The 21,419-nt window shown below is 32.1% G+C and overlaps 3 protein-coding genes and 1 long non-coding RNA gene across 12 annotated transcripts; 2 read left to right on the forward strand and 2 right to left on the reverse strand.

The window, feature by feature from the left end:
• Window positions 1–3,919: 3,919 nt before the first annotated feature.
• Window positions 3,920–7,003, reverse strand: LOC107940680 (protein NRT1/ PTR FAMILY 4.5). The gene is made up of 6 exons (XM_016874117.2): window positions 6,549–7,003; window positions 6,323–6,401; window positions 5,996–6,213; window positions 5,160–5,594; window positions 4,968–5,080; window positions 3,920–4,901 (listed from the first exon to the last, which is right to left on the reverse strand). Exons 1-6 carry the CDS (start codon window positions 6,549–6,551, stop codon window positions 4,028–4,030), a joined length of 1,722 nt encoding a protein of 573 aa, XP_016729606.1. The 5' UTR covers window positions 6,552–7,003; the 3' UTR covers window positions 3,920–4,027.
• A 2,963-nt stretch (window positions 7,004–9,966) lies between these two features.
• LOC107940685 (protein NRT1/ PTR FAMILY 4.6) lies at window positions 9,967–13,130 on the reverse strand. 9 transcript variants are annotated; one of them, XM_016874125.2, is made up of 5 exons: window positions 12,905–13,130; window positions 12,737–12,814; window positions 12,578–12,627; window positions 12,411–12,490; window positions 9,967–11,861 (listed from the first exon to the last, which is right to left on the reverse strand). In XM_016874125.2, exons 2-5 carry the CDS (start codon window positions 12,793–12,795, stop codon window positions 11,523–11,525), a joined length of 528 nt encoding a protein of 175 aa, XP_016729614.1. In that variant the 5' UTR covers window positions 12,796–12,814; window positions 12,905–13,130; the 3' UTR covers window positions 9,967–11,522. The 9 variants fall into 9 exon arrangements, with proteins under 9 accessions (XP_016729614.1, XP_016729613.1, XP_040950055.1 ...); XM_016874124.2 differs by having other exon boundaries at window positions 12,411–12,493; XM_041094121.1 differs by having other exon boundaries at window positions 9,967–10,414; window positions 11,515–11,861; window positions 12,411–12,627.
• A 2,813-nt stretch (window positions 13,131–15,943) lies between these two features.
• On the forward strand, window positions 15,944–17,994 carry LOC107940686 (uncharacterized). Its single transcript, XR_005914007.1, has 3 exons — window positions 15,944–16,009; window positions 16,451–16,525; window positions 17,808–17,994. It is a non-coding gene; the product is annotated as an uncharacterized lncRNA (long non-coding RNA).
• Window positions 17,995–19,305: 1,311 nt separating this feature from the next.
• Window positions 19,306–21,419, forward strand: LOC107940684 (serpin-ZX). Its single transcript, XM_016874120.2, has 2 exons — window positions 19,306–19,957; window positions 20,398–21,419. Exons 1-2 carry the CDS (start codon window positions 19,568–19,570, stop codon window positions 21,178–21,180), a joined length of 1,173 nt encoding a protein of 390 aa, XP_016729609.1. The 5' UTR covers window positions 19,306–19,567; the 3' UTR covers window positions 21,181–21,419.

Raw genomic sequence — 21,419 nt, forward strand, 5'->3', positions numbered from 1 at the left:
GGCTTCTTCTGGAATTTCAAAATAAGAAGAATGTACCAGCTGGAAACCCTAAACCTAGCTATAGGGTTGCCATTTTTAGTAACATATATCTTTTAGAATACCCACTTTGGTGAAGATAACATAAATATATTAGATAATGAACCTAGTTTTATAGTGACGGTAGCATATTTAATGCAATTGGGCGGGGGGAAGGGGATTCACTTATCCTGGTGGAGAATGAGAAATAATCTCCATATAGGGAAGCCATTGTAGGCAACAATATGGATTAATTATGAGCCACTTGGAGACGGAGGCATTAATTTAATTTCTCCAAGGTAAATGGTTTTATAATAAAGCCCTAGAACGATGAGATGGGTAGGCAAGCTCCGAAACATGGTGTAACTAAATGCTCACATTGTTGTTATGTTCCATCATGTTCTTTTGTCTGCGTTGGCCTGTTTAGAGTTAGGGCGTAGTCTGTAAGGCTTTTGGTCTGTCTATCAACATTTTTCATTTTTGTTCCGTTTCAAATATTAAAATATTCTATTTTAGCCTCCCATAAAAAATTCATAATCCAATTTAAATCCCTCAAATTTTATAATTTCATCTCAAATCTTCCGCATAAAATTTTTAATTTGCCCCTTTTATAGTAAAATTTTTTCACACCTAAAGCCCAATCTCATCTTTTAGAGGGTTTAGATAAAAAAAAATTAAGTCGAAAAAATGAGTTAGGGCTAGATGATTAGACCCGTTTAAAATATTGGTCAGACTTGGGCTCTAAGTTTCAAAGCCTAAGCTTCGCATTACTTGCTTTTAATATTGTAATATATTATATCATATCATATAAAAATAACTATAGAATAATATATAATACTACAATGTAAACATTAAAAAAAATTTAAAAATTTCATGTTTAGAATTTTAATAAAAAATATAAGATTATCAAATATTAATTTAAACTAGGATTATTTTATAAAAAATTAAAAATAAATATGTAACACCCCTATACCTGGTTCGATCCAAGGAACTTAATATAGGAATTTTAAATTTGGTGTTAAAGTGATTTTGGCTAATCACTAATATTTTTGAACATTTAAAAAAAATTTAAGTTCTCATAAATTATATTTTTGTCACTACTACTTGGAACACACTTCATTTTCCTAAATACATGCCTTTCTATTCAAAATTTTGAAACATACCCTCTTGGCACTTGGAGATGTGATGAGATAGATGCTCACAACCTCAATTACAACTCTTCAAAATTACTGTACCTAATTTGCGAACGGAAAACAAAACCGTACGCTGAATAAAACTCAGTGGTATTTCTATAATCTGAATATTTAAAGACATGATAATATAATAAGCACAATTAAATTATAAGGACATATTAATGTCTAGTATCATGACTATCATTTTTTTTTATTAAACAATATCCTATTCGCACAATTGTTATATAAATGGTTATTCACATATCAAATTATTTTTATTCGTACAATGGTATTAGTCATGCAATACTCAATTCATGAATACATCATTATATACCATACTCAATTTTCATCACTTGCTATATAATAGCTTTCCATAATTTGTTCGCATATCATTTAAACAATGACACTATCCATTCCATATTCAATTCATGAGTATTTAACTCATGTATTCCATGTATTTACAACATATTTCATATTCTATTTTCAATTCACTATATCAATTTCATTTCTCATACTATGTCATTTAAATATAAATTATAAAATTTTATTATATGTTTACCCCTATTAACACGACTTAGACTCAGACGGATACACGGATCTAACCAAAACACACCAGTTTGGCACCTAGTGCCTCATCTGATAATTCGAAGTAATAATTTGACACCCGGTGCCTCATCGGCTAAACCGAAGTAAATTGGCACCCTGTGCCTCATTGAATTAATCCGAAGTAATGAATTGACACCCAGTGTCTTATCGACTCAAAGTCGAAAAAATCTCTGAACTCTTCCAATCCTATGACATGCTATCTATATCCGACTTAGCTAGATACATTTAATAGGGTTCCAATTCACTTTTCAAATACAACTAATATTCATTTCAATTCAAATAATCAATATATTCAATATATATACCAATTCAATTAATATAAATTCAATAAATTCATCACATATTAAATCAATCCATTTCAATTGCAAAACACAATAATTCTCACCTCAACACTTACCATATACATTAAATTAAAAATACAACAATTAATAACTAGTTTTGGATTATAGAAATACAAACCGGAAATTTCGAGCTATTCGACGTCGACTTTATCTTTTCCCTTTTTAGTCAATGATTCCAGTACCACGTTAGCTACGAAATTAAAACAATTAAAATTCATCAATACAAACAATTCAATTTCATATTTAATATTTCAATTTTTACTCAAATATTGCCTAAATTTCAATTTAGTCCCTAAACCAAGACTAACTTTTATTCTTCACATTTAGTTCTTTATTTTCATGCAAATTCCATTTTAGACAAAATCCAACTCCCTATTTTCACATAAATCTCTAAATTTCAAAATTTTCACAATTTAATCCCTATTACTCAAAACTTATAATTTTTTCCACAATTTAATCCCTTTCTCAATTATTCAACATAGACAACATCTAAAAATTCAATAATTTCTAAAATTTCAGCATAGGTTAAGTAGTATTTAATACTATGATTTCAAAAACATAAAAATTACAAGAGAAGAGACTAAATTAACTAACGAATTGAGCTTTGAACCCTTGAAACCCTAACTTTTCTCCTTCTTTCTCTGTTTCTTTCTTTCTTTTTCCCCCTGTTTCGTTCTATTCTCTGTTTCTTTTTCAATTCCTTTTTCTTTTCTTTTCTTTTCTTTGTTTTGTTTTAATTATAATAATATAATAATATATATATTTACATAATTAATAAGCAATACATATTTTATTATTAAATATATATTTATTATTATTACACATGTATTTACCAACACCATCCGCTTGTCAATTTATGGCTTAATTTCTTATTTAGTCCCTTCAGTTTTCCTCTAATCTATAATTCAACTTTCTCCCTATATGCAATCTAGTTCTTACACCTAATTACTCTTAATTTAAACAAATTCACCTAACCAAAACCTAATTAACCACACAACTAACTTCCTAAATATTTTTAATAAATATTTACGAATCCGTTTTACGAAAACGGAGACCCGAAAGTACACTTTCCAATACCCGTGACTATCGGGTCGTTACAAATATGAGAAAACTTAAAACAAATTTAAATTAATCATTTACATATAAATACTCAAGTTAAATTAAATTTCATATTTTAAATTCGGCCTAACTTCAGAAACACGATACAATGGCCCATCCCAACCCATCTACAACTCCAAATCTCTCTCACACACACAAATGATAATCTAGGCTAAAGTACTACACTAATAGTCACCCAACTATTAGTAAATTTCTTTTTTGGTCACCCAATTATGAAAAATTACAAAATAATCATTCAATTATTCAATTTTTCATTTTTAAAACTTAAGTTTTTTTTTCTAAAAATAGGATCTTATAATCTAAATTTTTTAATAAAAATTTTAAATACAAATACTAGGCAATAATATTTACTATTTATTATTAACATCTTTATTATATAATTTACATATTTCAATAAAAATGTAAAATAATTTAATATACTTTTATTAATAAATAAATAATAAAATTACGAATTTAAATATTGTTTCATCAATAATTTAAATTACTATATTGTTATTTAAATAATAATCTATAAAACATACAAGCAATTTTCTTTTATTCTATTTTGATTTTAGGGATTTTTTTTCTTTTTCAAAATGTATTGGTGGATATAAAAAACGGTTGCATGCGATGTATGGCAAATTGTACTTCCAAGAAGAGATATAGGTTTAAACATGAAAGACGATATAACAGGAAGGGCAACCACAAACTTTGAAAATTAATCGTAAAACGGACATAGAGAATAGAAAGATTTAGGTGGATAAGAGTAGAAAATTCAACTATAAGCTGGTGCTACTAAACTGCATTTAACATCTCAACTTGCTTTCCCTCAGCATGATTTTCTTCTTTGTAGATTACTTCGACCTTCTTATACCTATACCATGACGCGCAAACCAAATACACACCAAAATTCACCACACTCATCCCTGCCAATAACCAGTAAAAATAGTCGAGTTTGTCTCTGTTCAGATTGTTATTATCCAACCATCCCCCACTCACCTTATTCACCACATCTACCACCACCGAGCTTAAGTAGTAACCAAAAGCCGATGAGAACCACGAAATGGCCGTGCCCAATGATTTCATCCCTGCCGAGCTCTCTTCGTAGAAGAATTGTATCAGGCCCACAAATGTGAACATATCAGCCAGCCCAAATATTGAATATTGGTATCCAAGCCAAAGCACATTCATTGGAAGAGGCTGAAGAGAATCCACCATGCCATGCTCACGAGCCACGGATTTGCGTCTCGTTTCGACAACTCCGGCAACCGCCATGGAAATGGCTGACAAAACCAACCCCACTCCGATCCTTTGAAGGTACCGGATTCCGGTTGGGATTCCAGTTATTTTGCGAGCAATAGGTACGAAAACACAGTCATATATGGGGATAAATATGAACATGAACACTAGGGGAATAACCGGGATGGAGGAACCGGGCATTTTGATACCAAGGACATGAGTATTCATGGTTGTGCTTTGTTGGACGGTAAAAGTTTGGAGTTGAGCTAAACAAGTATTCATAAAAACAGTACTAAGTATAATTGGAAGCATCCGAATTATGATCTTTGTTTCTTCAACTTGTGTTACTGTACATATTCTCCAGGGTCCAAGGTTTACTGATGTTGATCCATCGTCACAGGTATGTTCAATTGCTGCTCTGTCTAAAAATCTGCATATTCGAATTTAATGGTAAATATAGGCGAAATTTACAATTTATTATAATAAAATTGGTTACCTGAATTGATCAGTTCTGGGAAGAATTTCATTATGCACACCTGCAACGTCGTGTAATTCATCTTCTATCCCTGGTTGTGGAAGCTTTCGGTTTCTGATAGCCACCACAAATACCTAATAAAACAGAATAAAGTATTCTTTTGATTATCACTTATTAAGCGTATATCTATATATAGTTTACGAAACTAATTACCTGTATGATACGAAGTAGAGGGCTTCCTTTGGGAACATTGTTACGATATAGTGACTTTCCCATGCTTAAAACCATAATGGAAACCAAAACAGCTACCGTGCATACACCGAACGCCCAGTCCCAACCCTGATTTGTGCTTATCCACACGATGAAAGTCACCCCAATTATGGCTCCAGCGGTGAAACTAAGCAAGAACCAGTTGAAAAAGCTTGATCGTTTCGGATCCCTTTCATCGAACTGGTCAGCTCCCAATGATGGCAAAGCTGCTTTGACCCCGCTAGTGCCAAATGCAACGAGGTATAGACCAGAGAAAAGGATCGCAGCCTGGCCGATGTCGGCGGCCTGGCATTGAGTAGTTTGGCTTATTGCAAGACCCTGGCATGGGGGTGGTCTTAGTTGGTCGAAATGAGCTTGTACTGTTAAGGCTGCATATCCCTGCAAATTTAAGCATTAAATCCAACATTTCCAAACCAAGAGGATTAAATTTAAAATTCTTTTCGAATAATTAAGGTTTGTTTCTTACTCTTCAGGTATTAACTTGATTTTTTTCCAATATCACACAATTTAATGAATTTGGCACCTAAACCTCGAACTACAAATTAATATTTAACATTGAAAATGATGATAGTTTTGATTTAGTAAACTATATGACTTTTTTTTTTGACTAGTTTTATCATGTTGGAGAACATGACGAGAAGAAAACATGTCTTGAGGTTAAATTTTAAATTTAATATAATTTATTTATACAACATATTTTTTAAATTTAGAATTTAAATTTCATGCATAATCTTTTGATTATTTTATATTATGGGCTATTATGAAAAAAATATGCTTACCAACAATTCTATGCACCCAAATAGGACACAAGTCTTGAACCTTGACAAATAGGTGTCAGATATGAGCCCTCCAAAGAGTGCTACTAAAAATGAAGTCCCCATGAAATTTGTAAGGGTGTTTGCTGATTTGGTTAGGCTGAAGTTCATGTAGCCATAAAAGTAAGTTACCAGGCTGACGGCATTTGAGATGAATGCCATATTCTCCAGCCCTCCCATGGCTGCCAAGAAAATCACAAACAAATAGGAATCAAAGACATTACAAGACGAGCAAATTTCTAAAATAAAGAAGGAAATGAAAGAGAGAAATTAAAAGAAATGAATGATTACCATAGACAAAAAGTGTAGCCCTGATCCCTCCACGTTTTGGTTCTTGCTTGGCCTGGCCATTAAAAGCCCTTAAAATACCCTGTAAAATAGCATAAGAGACCGATCAGCCAGAATAAAGGAAATGAAACATGTTAAGGGACAATGACAAAAACAAAGAGAGCAAGAATCGAGGGCACAAAATGTGCCTAATCCACAAGATGTAAAATAATTGGCTAGACCAACTTACCATGTTGCTGGTGAAGAGAGTGTAAAGAGATGGCTACTCCTTAGTGACTCATCAGTTGGTTTGATTTGATTATATATAGAGAGGAAGATGATAGTATAAAGCTATAAGTCTAACAAACAGGAAGGGATCATATGTTTTGAACATCTTGTTGGACTCATCATTTTGTTTCTTCTGAAACCTTTCTCTTTCACAATAACAGCCAACTCTTGTCTTGACTTCTTTTATTGTTAGTAGTATTTAGTAGGATGATGTTTCAAGAAATGGAATCTATAATTTTCAATTTCTTTTTTACTCTGGTGGTTTTTGTGTTTGAGATACGTAGAAACTCAAAATGGTAACCGGTAATTGGGACGACATGATGATAGCCGATAGGGAAGTGAAAAAACAATTTAGGTGTACGGAAAGGAAAGTTAATTTTTTGCAAATCGCATGTTTTTATTTTTAATAAAATTATTTTTTCAACTAAAAATTAGAAGCATTTAGATATCTTTTAGCTAGCAAGGCATTTGTAAACACGATTGCATCAACCGAATGAAATTACTCATCAATTTTTTGCATGTTCAATGATAAAACTAGCAATAAGCGTTTTTGAACCAAGTCTCGTGATGTGAAAGAAAATAATAATAACGTACAAAACTTGCCGTCAGTTCCAAATTGGGTAAACTTTATAAATAGTCACCCAAATATTAGTATGTTCCTATTTTGATTACTTAAGTTTAAATTTTTTCGTTTTAGTCACTAATGTTATCAGCATTTAATATTTTGATTACTCATCTGTTAAATTATTAATGGAGTCCTGACTTCACCATTTTTCATTGCCATAATAACAAATTTAGTTTTCCAATATTTATAGATTCCATCAATTTGATCTCAGTTCTAAAATTTTAACAAATTTAACTCTCAACTTTACACATTATGTCAAATTTAATCTTGATTCATAAAATTTCAAAAATAAAAAAATTTAAAAGTTCATTTTCTATAAAAAAAATACATAAAATTTTATAAAAATAACTTATTTTCTCTTTTTTGTAACATGACATTGATTTATTAAAATAATAAATTTATAAATAAAATACATTTTTTAAAAATCCACAAATAAAACATAAACCATATTCAAAAGTTTCTCTCTTTTTTTTATAAATAATAATTTATTTATTATACGTCTGGACTTATTTTTAAATTTTCATCAAATTTCTCAAATATTGGGTATTGCTTTCATCTAAATCACCAGCACCAATTAGTTGTTGAGTTGTCGGTATGGCCTTCCAATTATTGGGTCTCCAAGACCTCACGCCACTTGTATATCTTAGTCAGATTCCCTTTAAACACTACCTCAAACACAATAAACTCGTTCTTGATTATTATCTTTTTCAACCTCAGACTGAAAGTTTTTACCCAATGTGAATATGATAGTTGCTAATGTTGCAAAAAGAGAAAAGTCGAATCTACGTAAGTTTTAAATGTTTTCCCCCTTAAATTGTTTCTTTTTATAAAATTATCATTTTAATAAATAAATATCATGTTAGAAAATGATTAAAAAAATATTCATGTAAATATTTTTATAATTTTGTATGTATTTTTATAAAATCAAAAATGAACATTTAAATATTTTTAATTTTTTAAATTTTAAAAATCAATGCTAAATTGACATCATGTGTAAATTTTTTTGAATTTTTTAGAATTAAGATCAATTTGATAAAATCTATAAATATTGGAGGACTAATTTTATTATTATGTTAATGAGAAAAGGTTAAATTAGCATTTCATTAATGATTTAACAAATAAATGACTAAAATATTAATTTTTTAATAATATTAATGACTAAAATTGCCAAAATAAAAAAAAACACTAATATTTAGATTACTATTTTATAAACTTTACGCTAAAACAATTTTGGGCACAGTGAAGTTTCGTCCGTTCCAAACTTGCCGCAGCCTAACACGACTTTTGGGCAGAGTCAAGTTTCACCCGTTCCAATTTTGCCGCAGCCTAACACTGAATTCTCCTTTTTATTTTTGGAAGGCAGCCTAAAAAGGTCAAAACTAGTTTTAGTGGTATACCATTAATTTGATTATTTTATATTCATCATCCAATTAATCTTGTGGGAGTTTAACACACATATTCATTTTGATATTTTTATCTATATTTTTATGGTTCGTGTTTGATGTTTAAAGTTTAAAATTATATTTTTATTTATAAATATTATTTTTTAATTCCTTATATTACAATGTTGCGTTTAGTAGAAGTATTATTTTTTACATATATTTTGATATATGGGTTAGTAATAAACTAATTCAATTAATAATATTTAGTCACTCATATGACTTATTTTTAATAAAAAAAGAAATTTTTTCTTATTTTTATAAGAATTATTACTCATCTTTCAAATTTTAAATTTTAAATTTTAAATTATATTAATTATTTTTTATTTTATATGAGCACATATTATTTCATCAAAATAATCTTACCTGACCAGACTCTTCAATTAAAAAATAGCATATCAAATGTAGACTATGTTATTGAATTTATTTATTTTATTCTACGTTTACCCATTTGAATAAACCAATCATACTAGTACATTTTAACAAAATTTTTAATGAATTTTATACAATTAAGATTGTAATCGATGAATAAAAAACTGTCGAAAAATATTTCAATATCTAGACTTTTACTTGAAAACAAACAAGATCCTTGTTACATTATTTTCATGTTCATTATGCTTAAAGCTGTACCGAGCACTGTTCCATCATGTCCTGCTTGGGAGAGATGCTGACACTATGGTGCTTTCTTGGTTGATTCCTCTTCAATAACTTGTAGCATCCTCTGGATCGATAAAGCGTACGAAGTCTGGAATGATCTTTGCGAACGTTTTTCTCAAGGTGGCATCTATTGCATCTCTGATTGAATTTTCGACCACTCTCATCTGGTTCTTGCTCAAACCTTGTTATTGTGGTGCACTGGAAATAGTTAAGAAATATCAAGAATCTGACTATGTGATCAGATTTCTCAAAGGCCTTGGTAATCAGTTTGCAGCTGTCCGTTCTCAGATCATGCTTCTTCCATCATATCAATCACCGCATTCGACGAAGTGGAGATGTCAAACGCCTGTAAAAAGCTAGCCAACGTCAAGTGAACCATTTGAAGGCCAAAATACCCCTTTCTACCAAAATCAAATGGGATCAATTCGAAATACTCACCTCTCCCAACATCCAAATCTTTATGGGTGGTTAAAAACCTTTCTAGCTTGAGCTCTAACACATCCGATCAAACCTAGTGTCGAAACCATATTTTAAACATTTGATGAAATTTTTAAAAATTATTTTTTAAAACATCAGGATTTGCACATATACCTAAAGCAACATAAGTTAGATATAGCTAAAGAGTGAAGTGCAACATAAGTTGATATGGAACAAAAACGAAACAGAAACTTATAACACAAATTATACGATCATAGCATCTTACAATCATATAACCATAACTCGGTTCATATGCATAAATTAATAAGTTCATACAATAATAGCATATACTCAATCATATAACCATAACTCAATATTGCATATTCGTATCCAAGCCAAAACACACTCATTGGAAGAGGCTGAAGAGAATCCACCACATCGTGCTGACAAGCCATGGATTTGCGTCGCGTTTCGACAATTCCGGAAACCACCATGGAAATGGTCGACAGAACCAACCCCACCCCGATCCTTTGAAGATATAGGATTCCTATTAGTGACTTTGATCACGTAGATAAGTACAAATCAGGCTTGGAATTGGGCGTTCGGTGCATGCAAGATAGCTGTCTTGGTTTCCATTGTGGCTTTAAGCATGGGAAGTCAGTGTACCATAACAATGTTCCCAAGGGAAACCCTCTCCTTCGTATTATACAGGTAATTAGTTTCATAAACTATATATAGATATACGCTTAAAAGTGATAACCAAAAGATTACTCTACTCCACTTCTTTAGGTATTTGTGGTGGCTATCAGAAATCGAAAGCTTCCACAACTGGGAGATGAATTACATGAGGTTGCAGGCTTGCACAATGAAATTCTTTCTATAACTGATCAAATTAGGTAACTGGTTTCGATGATCTTAGTGCATATATTTTGTTATAATAAGTTGTAAATTTCGCTTACATTTACCATCAAATTCAAATATGCAAGTTTTTAGACAGAGCAGCAATAGATCAACATCAATAAACCCTGGACCTTGGAGACTATGTACCGTAACACAAGTTGAAGCAACAAACATCATAATTCAGATGCTTCCAATTATACTCAACATGGTTTTCATGAATACTTGTTTATTCCAACTCCAAACTTTCACCATCCAACAAAGCACAACCATGAACACTTCCAATTATACTCAGCATTGTTTTCATGAATACTTGTTTAGCCCAACTCCAAACTTTCACCATCCAACAAAGGACAACCATGGACAATCATGGAATCCGATATTGGTATCCCATGGTTGTGCTTTGTTAAATGGTGAAAGTTTGGAGTTGGGCTAAACAAGTATTCATGAAAACAGTGCTGAGTATAATTGGAAGCATCTAAAATATGATCTTTGTTTCTTCAACTTATGTTAATGTATATAGTCTTCAGGGTTCAAGGTTTACTGATGTTGATCTCGTCAAAGGTCTGTTCAATTAATGTTGCTCTGTCTAAAATCTACATGTTTGAATTAAGGTTACTTGAATTGATCAGTTTTGGGAAGAATTTTATTGTGGATGCTTGCTACCTCGTGTAATTCTCTCCTATCCCTAGTTGTGGAAACTTTTGGTTTTTGATAGCCAACACAAATACCTAATAAAGTGGAACAAAATCATATTTTGGTTATCACTTATCAAGCATATATATATATAATTTATGAAACTAATTACATGTATAATACAAATTAGAGGGCTTCCCTTGGGAACATTGTTACCTTACAACGACTTTCCCATGCTTTAAAAAAACAATGGAAACCAAAACAGCTATCGTGCATGCATCCAACGGCCATTCCCCTGATTTGTACTTATCCACACGATGAAAGTCACCCCAATTATGGCTCCAACGGCGAAACTAAGCAAGAACCAGTTGAAAAAGCTTGATCGCTTAGGATCCCTTTCATCGAACTGGTCAGCTCCCAATGATAGCAAAGCTGCTTTAACCCCGCTAGCGCCAAATGCAACGTGGTATAGACCAGTGAAAAGGATCGCAGCCTGGCCGCTATCGGCGGCCTGACATTGAGTTGTTTGGCTTATTGCAAGACCTTGGCATGAGGGTGGTCTTAGTCGGTGGAAATGAACTTGTGCAGTTAAGGCTGCATATCCCTGCAAATTTAAGCATTAAATCAAACATTTCCATACCAAGAGGATTAAATTTAAAATTCTTTTTGGATAATTAAGGTTTATTTCTTACTTTCCACATACTAACTAGTTTTTTTTTTTTTCGATAGCACGCTATTAGTGAATTTGGCATGTAAACCTCGAATTACAAATGAATATTTAATATTGAAAGTCATCATATTTTGTCAGCTATATGACCCTTTTTCATTTTGGTAATACTATTACGTTGCTGGCTTTTCTTTTAATGGTTTGTTGAGCCAAATCATGGAGTTGAGACAACAACAACTAATTAAAGAAAGAAAAATAAATGTTTTGATGATACAAATCGTTCTGATTGGATGGGTGGACATGATATTTATTTTTTTTATAGTTTTATATGTTGAAGCATGTGATGAGAAATATGTCGTAGAGTTAAATTTGAGATTTAACATAATTGATTCATGTAACATATTATTAAATTTAGAGTTTGAATCTCAACATATATAATATTTTTCTATTTCTAAATTAGTGACCATGATGGGAATATAGGCTTACCAGCAATTCTATGGACCCAAACAAGACACAAGTCTTGAACCTTGACAAGTAGGTGTCAGAGATGAACCCTCCAAAGAGTGCTACTAAAAATAAAGACCCATGAAATTTGTAAGGGTGGTTGCTGATTTGGTTAGGCTGAAGTTCATGTAGGCATAAAAGTAAGTTACCAGGCTTATGACATTTGAGATAAATGCCATATTCTCCAGCCATTCCATGGCTGCCAAGAAAATCATAAACAAATAGGAATCAAAGACATTACAAGACGAGCAAATTTCTAAAGTAAAGAAGGAAAGGAAAGAAAGAAATTAAAAGAAATGAATGGTTACCATAGACAAAAAGTGTAGCCCTTATCCCCCACGTTTTGTTTCTTGCTTGGCCAGGTCATTAAAAGCCCTTAAAATACCCTGTAAAATAGCAACAAGACCAATTAGCCTGAGTAAAGCAAATGAAACATGTCAAGGGACAATGACAAAAACAAAGAGATTAAGAACTACCTTATCCTCAAGATGTAAAATAATTGGCTAGACCAACTTACCATGTTGCTGGTAAAGAGAGTGTAAAGAGATGGCTACTGCTTAATGACAGATCAATTGGTTTGGTTTGAATATATAGAGAGAGGAAGATGATAGTATAAAGCTACAAGTCTTGAAAACAAGAAAGATCATATGTTTTGAATGAAACAAAAAGAGAAGAAAAGTGCAACTACTCGCATACAAATATTGCCCCTAAAAAAAAAGCAACTGCCCAAAACAAATTCCATACAAAGTGCACTCTTTAACTGTTGGGATTTCTTTGTTTTATTCATGGAGTTAGGTAGAATCTCAAAATCCAGCAATAAGTTCTTTAAAATTGATATTCCTCCCTGTTACAATAAGTAATCCACGTCTCACACAGTGCCATTGCCGTCAATTAGAGGCATAAAAATCTTTGATTACTTTGATGATAAACTCTTATTTAGATTAAATACTACGTTATTAATTAAGTTAAATATAATTTTAAAATATTTAACTCCAATTGGAGTGAAGTATAGTTAAATTTTCATTATTTTGTTGTTAAAATTAGAAAATACATAGATACACAACAACAAAGGCATAATTTCTTTTATATAAAATTTGCTTGGTAAATAGATTTCCTCGTATGTGAGGAGCTCTGGAACAAAACATTTGGAGCTGTGTGCTACTTTGGGTTCTCTTTAAAAAAATTCAGACGCATATGCATGTTGGCTTTAACAAATTGCCAATGCCAAGCATTTCTTGGGTGAATAAAGGAATCATGGTCATATGGAATTCAAAGCATCTGCAAATCTCCCTAATTCAAGGTACAGGGATAACTAACAGCAAATGCTCCAGCTCTTCACTCCGTTATATAATTTATATATTGTTATTGTATTTCCAGTATCATGACAAATTCTAAATCTATTAGGAACCAGAGGTTTTTTCTGTGGTAAAGCCAAGTTCCGCACAGCTTTACTAGATTTTTAAAACCACTATTTTACCACTTGTATAAACATATATACTAAAATCATAAATACATATATTATGTATGCAAAAGAATTACATATACCGAAATTATGTTCATAAATAAACTTATATTACATTAGAAATCCTTAGCAAAAGAATTTGAAGCAAAGTGAAACAGTATTGCTGAGGTCGACTTATGATGGGCTATTAGACTGAGCTAGATCAACAGTCCAGGTGGGTTGCTCTGAGGCAGCACCTCTTATATTTACGTGAGTGAAAGTCTTGAAGAAAATAGAAAGAGATTCTATTAAGTAATAGAATTAGTGATGCCATGGTCAACTTTGTGGCTTTGGTATTTATAGGTCTTTCTTGACTGTCCAAGGTTGTCCGGGCTTCCGCTCAGATCGATTAGTTTCTCCCGCTCTTTTAAGGATGTTAACCCTTATTTGCTTTGCTAAACTGGGGATGCTAACAAGAGAGAAGCAAGGAGTATGGCTTGTGGGGTTGAGAGCCTGTGTAAGGCTTTTGAGCCTCATAATGCTTTTTAAGCTTGGATGTTTTTTTGGGTCAGCCTGCTCTTTCTTTGGGGGTTGAACTCATTTATTGTGGCTCCACATGATGCTTGAACTTGTTATCTAACCAGTATAAAGCAGTTAATATTCATGGATACAGATATTTTCAATACCCATTCAGATATAGAGAGGAAACATAGATCAATATTTTCCCAAAAATTTATTTGAATTAGGAATAAAAAGAAGCTAAGATAGTATGAAATTATATGATTATGTTCTAAATTAATAAGATGATAACTTAGCAACTAACATTTTTTTTCTAAGCGATTTGCACTTGCATAATTCTCTTACAATTTCACAACTGTAACCCTATTTAATTTTTGAAATTTTCAGCCTAGTAGATATCTTTTAGTAGTTTGTAGTGTTGTAATTGTAAATTTTAATGCGCACAATATTCATGTATTAATTGTTTTTTATGATTTTTTTAAGGAATTTAAATGACTTAGCAACATGTAAAAATGGAATAAAACCATAAAATACCTCTTGAGGCATATTTTGATTTGAAATTATATGAAAAAGGAAAAAAAAACTCAAATTTGAATATAAATTATGTTTGGAACTCAAAATAATTTAATCCAAACCCATCTAATTATAACCCTCATTTCGACTTGAAAGGAGATATTGTTATACCTCGTTCGCGTCAAGACACGTGGCAAGCTAGAAAGGCACCAAAATAATAGGCCTGCCACCAACAAACTGGGAGATCCCCTACAAGTTTTTCCTTCTAGGATGACCATCCGCGCAAGTGCAGGCCAACTATTGTCCAGGTTTCAGAGTCTTTATTGGAACGTAAAGTTGTTGGTCACCAAATGTTATGTGTGTTCAACTATTCCATAGCATCAAGTTAGAATAAATGACAGGATCTGTTCCATTACATACATCCTCGTCCCATCAAAGACATCCACCCACACTTTTCATATGTAACAGCCCAATTTTTAGTAGTGTCAGAATAGTGATTTGAGATCACTAAAATTGATGAAAAAGTTAGAAAATTTTATTAATTAATAATTATAAGTTAAGTGTGATTTTAGAAATATTTTTAAATCAGTGAATTTTGTGATTTAAAAGAAATTATTAGGTAAATTGGGTCGAAAACGAGGTATCGAGACCTCGATATTATAAATTGAGCCGTAAATATTTTTATAAATATTTACGAAGTGTCAATAGGATAATATTAAAGTTTCGTTAAGAAATTTTAATGTTTCGATAGTTAATTATGAAAAAGGATTAAATTGCAATAGGGATAAAAGTTTAATTATAGATTAAAGAAAAGTTAAAATGACCAAATAGGCAATTATGCCTTTTTCTAAAGTTGAGGCGGCATAATGAAAGAAATATCTGAGATATTCTAGTTAATATATATATATGTAAGTAATGATTATTATTAATATTTTATATTATATTATATTATATATATATAAAAGAAAGAAAGAAAATAAACAGAGAGCAAAACAAAACAGAGAAGGGAGAAAGAAAGAAACAGAGAGCAAAACGAAACAGAGAAGGAAGGAAGGAAGGAAAGAAAAGAAAAAGGGAAATTTGGGGTTTTAAGGTTCAAAGTAATTTGGTAAGTCAATTTAATCCCCTTTTCTCTTAATTTTGATATTTTTTTTGAAATTCTAGAATAAAATACTACTTGATTTAAGTTGAAATTTTGAAAGTTAGTAGATTATTAAGCATGGTTCATGTTGAATAAATTGTTAAATTAGGGATGTATTTGATAGAAATTTTGATTGGAATTGAATAAAGGATTGAATTGTAAATTAAACTATAAGTTTTGAATTTTAGGGATTAATTTGAAATAAATTCGGAATTATGAAAACATGATAAAAATTAAATAGTTAAATATGAGTTTAGTAAGAATTAAGAGAGAATATAGAGTTAGATTGGGAAAAATAAAATTAGTATTGGTAAGGGATTAAATTAGAATTTGGGTAAAGTTTAGGTATAAAAGGAAATATTTTAATGAAATTGTGTATTAATGATTTTTAATTGTTTAATTACGTAGCTAATGTCGTGTACGAGTCATTGTCCGAGAAAGGAAAGGAGAAAGTGGACAAGGAGTGACTCGAGAGAAATTACGGTTAGTATTACTATAATTCGAATTTAATTATTAATCGTTGAAAATTAAATTAATATACACGATAAGCAAATTGAGGTGAGTTTCATAATTGAATTGAATAATATATATACGTATTGATATTGAATTTATTGACAGTAATTATTGAATTTTGAATAATATGTTAGTAAATAAAAATAAGGAGAATATCAATATTTAATTGAATGAATTAAAATATGAATTGAATAAATGAGATATTAAATTGAGATATGTGAATATGTGAATTGTGTATTGATTGAAAAGTGGTTTGAATTGAATCGAAGTATGATTATATGTGAATATCTGAAATATGTATTGGTATTGAATTGTATATTGATTTGAAAGTGGGAAGTGAATCTGAGTTGAATTGCGATTAAATCGAAAGTGAATTTGAAATAGAAAAATGTATTGAAACAAATGGTGATTAAATGGGAATGATTTGAATTGAAAGTATGAGAAAGTGATTGAATTGAAATGTGATTCGGAAACCCTATTAACTAGTCGGGCTGAGTCGGATATAGTTGGCATGCCATAGGATTGGAAGAGTTCAGGGATACTTCGACCTTGAGTCGATGAGACACTGGGTGTCACTATATTTCTTCGGATAGATTCGATGAGGTACTGGGTACCAACTTTACTTCGGTTGGGCCGATGAGACACTGGGTGTCAACTATTGCTTCGAACTATCCGATGAGGCACTGGGTGCCATTTTGGTGTGTTTGGTTGGATCCGTGTATCCGCCAAGGTCCGAGTCTTGTTAATAGGGGTAAATAATTGAAATGAGAAAATTGAATAAATGTGATTGATTGAGCTATGGGAAGAAACGAAAAAGTGAAGTTGTGAATTGATGTGTGAATTGGAAATCGAAATAAGAGATTTAAAGATATGAGCCCAAAGTTCATGATGTGATAAAGAGTAAATTTTGTTATATGATATTAGTGAGTACAAATTGCAATAAAATTTATATTGAATATAAATTAAATGAAATGAATTGTATATGAATTGAAATGAACTATTGGAATGAGATGTAAAGAAAAATCCAATGGAATTGAGATAGTGAAATAAGGTATGAATACAATTAAATACAAGATTTGAATTATAGCTTATTGTTATTAATTATCAAGTTGATTTAATGCATGAGATAATTAATGAATAATTGTAGACATAAATAAAATGTATATAATTTATCGATTAATGTTATTAATTCGAATTATGGTAATACCACTGAGTATTTCCATACTCAGCGTATGGTTGTTTCCGTGCGCAGGTTAGGTCAAAGTCGGATTGTTGAATCAGCATCCAAAGCCGATTCTGAGCTAATTGTGGTGGTGAACATTTCTTTTAGTTATGGCATGTATAGGAATTTAGTAATTTTGTATATTTGTAAATATGATTTTACTATAGAATGATATGTAAGTATTTGATGATGAATGGTTGTTTAAATGGTCAAGGATGAAGTTAATTATTGTTATAAAAGTCTAAGTGATAAATTAGGTATGAAAGTCATAAAATGGTAAAATTTTGCAAAGAAACAGAATTCAGGCAGCAATAGTGACGTGAATTTGAAAAATCACCTAAGATAGTATAAAACGAATTAGAGGGTGAATGATATATGGAATTAAAGCTTGTTGAGTCTATTTTCATGGAAAAATAACGGTGTAGAGAAAAGAAATTTATATTTTAAGATATGTGAATTTTAGTAAGATAGGGTCAGAACTGTTTTTGGAGTCCCCTGTTCTGAGTTTAGAAAATAATTAAAAATTGTACAAAAATGTTTATGAGTTGAAATTTACATGCTTAGATTCCTTAATGAGTCTATTTTCTATAGAAACAAGTAAGAACTTCATATGAAAATCCTATAGTGAGAAAACTTATTTTTAGTGACTAGAGGTCAGGGCAGTCTGGTGGTGACACAGGGGAGACTTTAACTAATAAACTGTACTAATTTGCTGAACCAAAAATTCTAAAAATTTTATGGTGAGTATATATATGAGTCTAGTTTCAGGAAAAATTTACGAAATTAAATTTGGAGTTCCGTAGCTCGAGTTATAATCAATTTAGTAACTGCTGCGCGATTGGACAGATTACTGTAAACAGTGAAATTAATTTTTAAAACGAATTTTTATGCCCCGAATTAGTAAGATAAGCTAAGTAATGCCTCGTACTAGATTCCGGCAACGGTCTCGGGTAAGGGGTGTTACATCATAAATACCACCTTACACAAAATCCTCACATGTAAATACCTCCAGGAACGAAGAAAAAAGAATTGACTCTCTAAGATACCAACCCTACACTCAGCTAACTAACCTTCAACCTTCATACTCTCCTCATCTTCATTTTGTGTAACTTTAGGCTCTCCACCCCGACTGTTGAATGGTGGACCGACCTCCACAGCAATTATCACCCTCTCCTTTATATTCATTCATTGTTGTATCACTGTATCAACAACTTTAATTTAGTTATTTAAGTAAATTCATCAATCAAATTAATATTTTATAATTTGCTATATTAACTAAATAACTTAATCAATTATTTCAATAATAGTAAATATATAGTAAAGTATGTATAATAAAATGAAAATGTAAATATTATAATAAAAATAAAGTTTTGGTTAAATCTAGCCACATAGAAATTCTTTTGACATTCTTAAGATTTATCTGATTGAATTAGTAAGAAATGAATTTGTGAAATTTAATCAAAACTTAAATAATAGTATACATGGGCGGACTAGAAAAGTGAATATAAACTGGATTTGAGCCCAATGAAAGCCTTAAAATCCACAAAGAAAAAGAGTGGACAGCATCGACTCTTTCGCTTAATTCCTAAGCAAAACAAGTTGTCCTAAGCTTACGCGGCAAAGCCGCTGACGGTTCATTTTCTTTTCGGCCATCACAGACGGTCCACTTCTACAATATAAACAGTTCCCATTTCACAATATTAATTACTAGACGGTAGACCAGCCCTGCTTGACTCCTGCTAATCAAAGCCAAAACCCTTGACCTGTTGTTTCCAGCTCACATTCCGGCGATGGATCTCCGTGAATCGATCACTAGCCAAACCGACGTCGCTTTGACCCTGACCAAAAACGTTCTCCAAACTGAAGCCAAGGACTCGAACCTACTGTTCTCGCCCCTGTCGATCCATGTTGTGCTCAGCTTGATCGCCGCTGGTGCTAAGGGTCCAACCCTCGACCAGCTCCTCTCTTTCCTCAAGTTCAAATCCAACGACCAGCTCAGCTCCTTCTCCTCCGAGCTTGTTTCCGTTGTCTTCGCGGATGGAAGTCCAGCCGGTGGTCCCCGGTTGTCATTTGCTAATGGTGTTTGGCTTGACCGGTCTCTCCCTCTCAAGCCTTCTTTCAAACAGGTTGTGGACAACGTCTACAATGCTGCTTCTAAGCTAGTCGATTTTCAAAACAAGGTAATTTATTTCTCTTATTTTGCTTGCTTATTGAATAGTAATGGCGAGTGAATGAAAAATAAGTGCCTAAGAACTTAGTTTCTGCCGATGGATTTGGATTGCTATGTGTTTCTTGCTCTTACAATGTCTCGTATTTTAGTTCCTTACAGTTGAAAATCAAATCTGTCTCTGACAGGGTGGATTCTTTGTGTCCCAATCTTAGAAAGGCACAGCCAAAATTTTAAAAACAAAAATTTCGAGTTATTTTTTTTATAAATAATTGCAAACGTTCCTTGAAACTGACTATCTATAGAAAATGTATGAACAATTTCCAGTACAACTAGCTAGTAATGCACGAGGCTTTTTTTTTAATCATAATAATGCATTAAGATAGGTTAATGGGCTCTTTATCAATTTTCTTAAAGAGAAAAAAACATTTATTTTGGTATATTTGTTTGAAGGCGGTTCAAGCGGCGGGTGAAGTAAATATGTGGGCGGAGAAGGAGACCAATGGTCTTATTAAAGAAGTTCTTCCTCCAGGATCAGTTGATGCTTCAACCAGACTTATATTTGCTAATGCACTCTATTTCAAAGGAGCTTGGAATGAAGCATTCGATGCCTCAAAAACAAAGGACCATGACTTCCACCTCATAAATGGTAGCTCTGTTAAGGTGCCTTTTATGACCAGCAAAAAGAAACAAACTGTTAGTGCCTACGATGGTTTCAAAGTTTTAGGGCTTCCATATAAACAAGGCAACGATAAGCGTCGTTTCTCCATGTATTTCTTTCTTCCAGATGCAAAAGATGGTCTGCCAGCTTTGGTAGAGAAAGTGAGTTCTGAGTCTGGTTTCTTAGAACGCCACCTTCCATATCAACCAGTTGAAGTGGGTGAATTGAGGATCCCGAGATTCAAAATCTCATTTGGACTTAAAGCTTCTGAGGTTCTGAAAAGATTAGGACTTGTGTTACCTTTCTCTGGTGAAGGAGGTTTGACAGAGATGGTGGATTCGCCTCAAGGTCAAAACCTATATGTTTCAAACATATTCCACAAGTCTTTTATAGAAGTTAATGAAGAAGGGACTGAAGCTGCTGCTGCTACTTCTGCTGTCATAGCACTCAGGTCTCTGCGTATTCCACAAACTATAGACTTTGTGGCAGACCATCCATTCCTCTTCTTGATCAGGGAAAATGCGACTGGAGTTGTGCTCTTCATTGGCCACGTCCTCAATCCTCTTGAAAACTGATGAGTCCGTTGTGGTCATGAGGCAGGAGAATATGTGTTGTATTTTGCAGATGCTAGAGCAGGAGCTAGAGCCTGATGCTACTTGAGTGGTCTGCATGTTAAACCAGTGTAAATTGTGCTTTGTTGTTTGTTTGGTTTTCGTAGTTGTTCTTAGCTGTTCAATCCATGTTTAACTACTTCACTACTACATGTAATTCACACGAGAAATAAATTACGGTCTCCTGGTTTTTAACGTGTTAA

The sequence above is a fragment of the Gossypium hirsutum genome, chromosome D05 (genome assembly GCF_007990345.1).
Source record: "Gossypium hirsutum isolate 1008001.06 chromosome D05, Gossypium_hirsutum_v2.1, whole genome shotgun sequence".
NCBI lineage: Eukaryota > Viridiplantae > Streptophyta > Magnoliopsida > Malvales > Malvaceae > Gossypium > Gossypium hirsutum.

What these genes read in the sequence shown, in the direction of transcription:
- LOC107940684 (XM_016874120.2), top strand. Translation starts at nt 19,568, where the DNA reads ATGGATCTCCGTGAATCGATCACTAGCCAAACCGACGTCGCTTTGACC. An exon ending in TAGTCGATTTTCAAAACAAG is followed by an intron (nt 19,958 to 20,397) that starts GTAATTTATTTC and finishes ATTTGTTTGAAG; the next exon opens with GCGGTTCAAGCGGCGGGTGA.
- LOC107940680 (XM_016874117.2), bottom strand. An exon ending in TTGGGTGCATAGAATTGTTG is followed by an intron (nt 5,595 to 5,995) that starts GTAAGCATATTT and finishes TTAAATTTGCAG; the next exon opens with GGATATGCAGCCTTAACAGT. An exon ending in CCCAGAACTGATCAATTCAG is followed by an intron (nt 4,902 to 4,967) that starts GTAACCAATTTT and finishes TCGAATATGCAG; the next exon opens with ATTTTTAGACAGAGCAGCAA.
- LOC107940685 (XM_041094121.1), bottom strand. Translation starts at nt 12,795, where the DNA reads ATGACCTGGCCAAGCAAGAAACAAAACGTGGGGGATAAGGGCTACACT. An exon ending in GGCTACACTTTTTGTCTATG is followed by an intron (nt 12,628 to 12,736) that starts GTAACCATTCAT and finishes TTTTCTTGGCAG; the next exon opens with CCATGGAATGGCTGGAGAAT. An exon ending in TTGGGTCCATAGAATTGCTG is followed by an intron (nt 11,862 to 12,410) that starts GTAAGCCTATAT and finishes TTAAATTTGCAG; the next exon opens with GGATATGCAGCCTTAACTGC.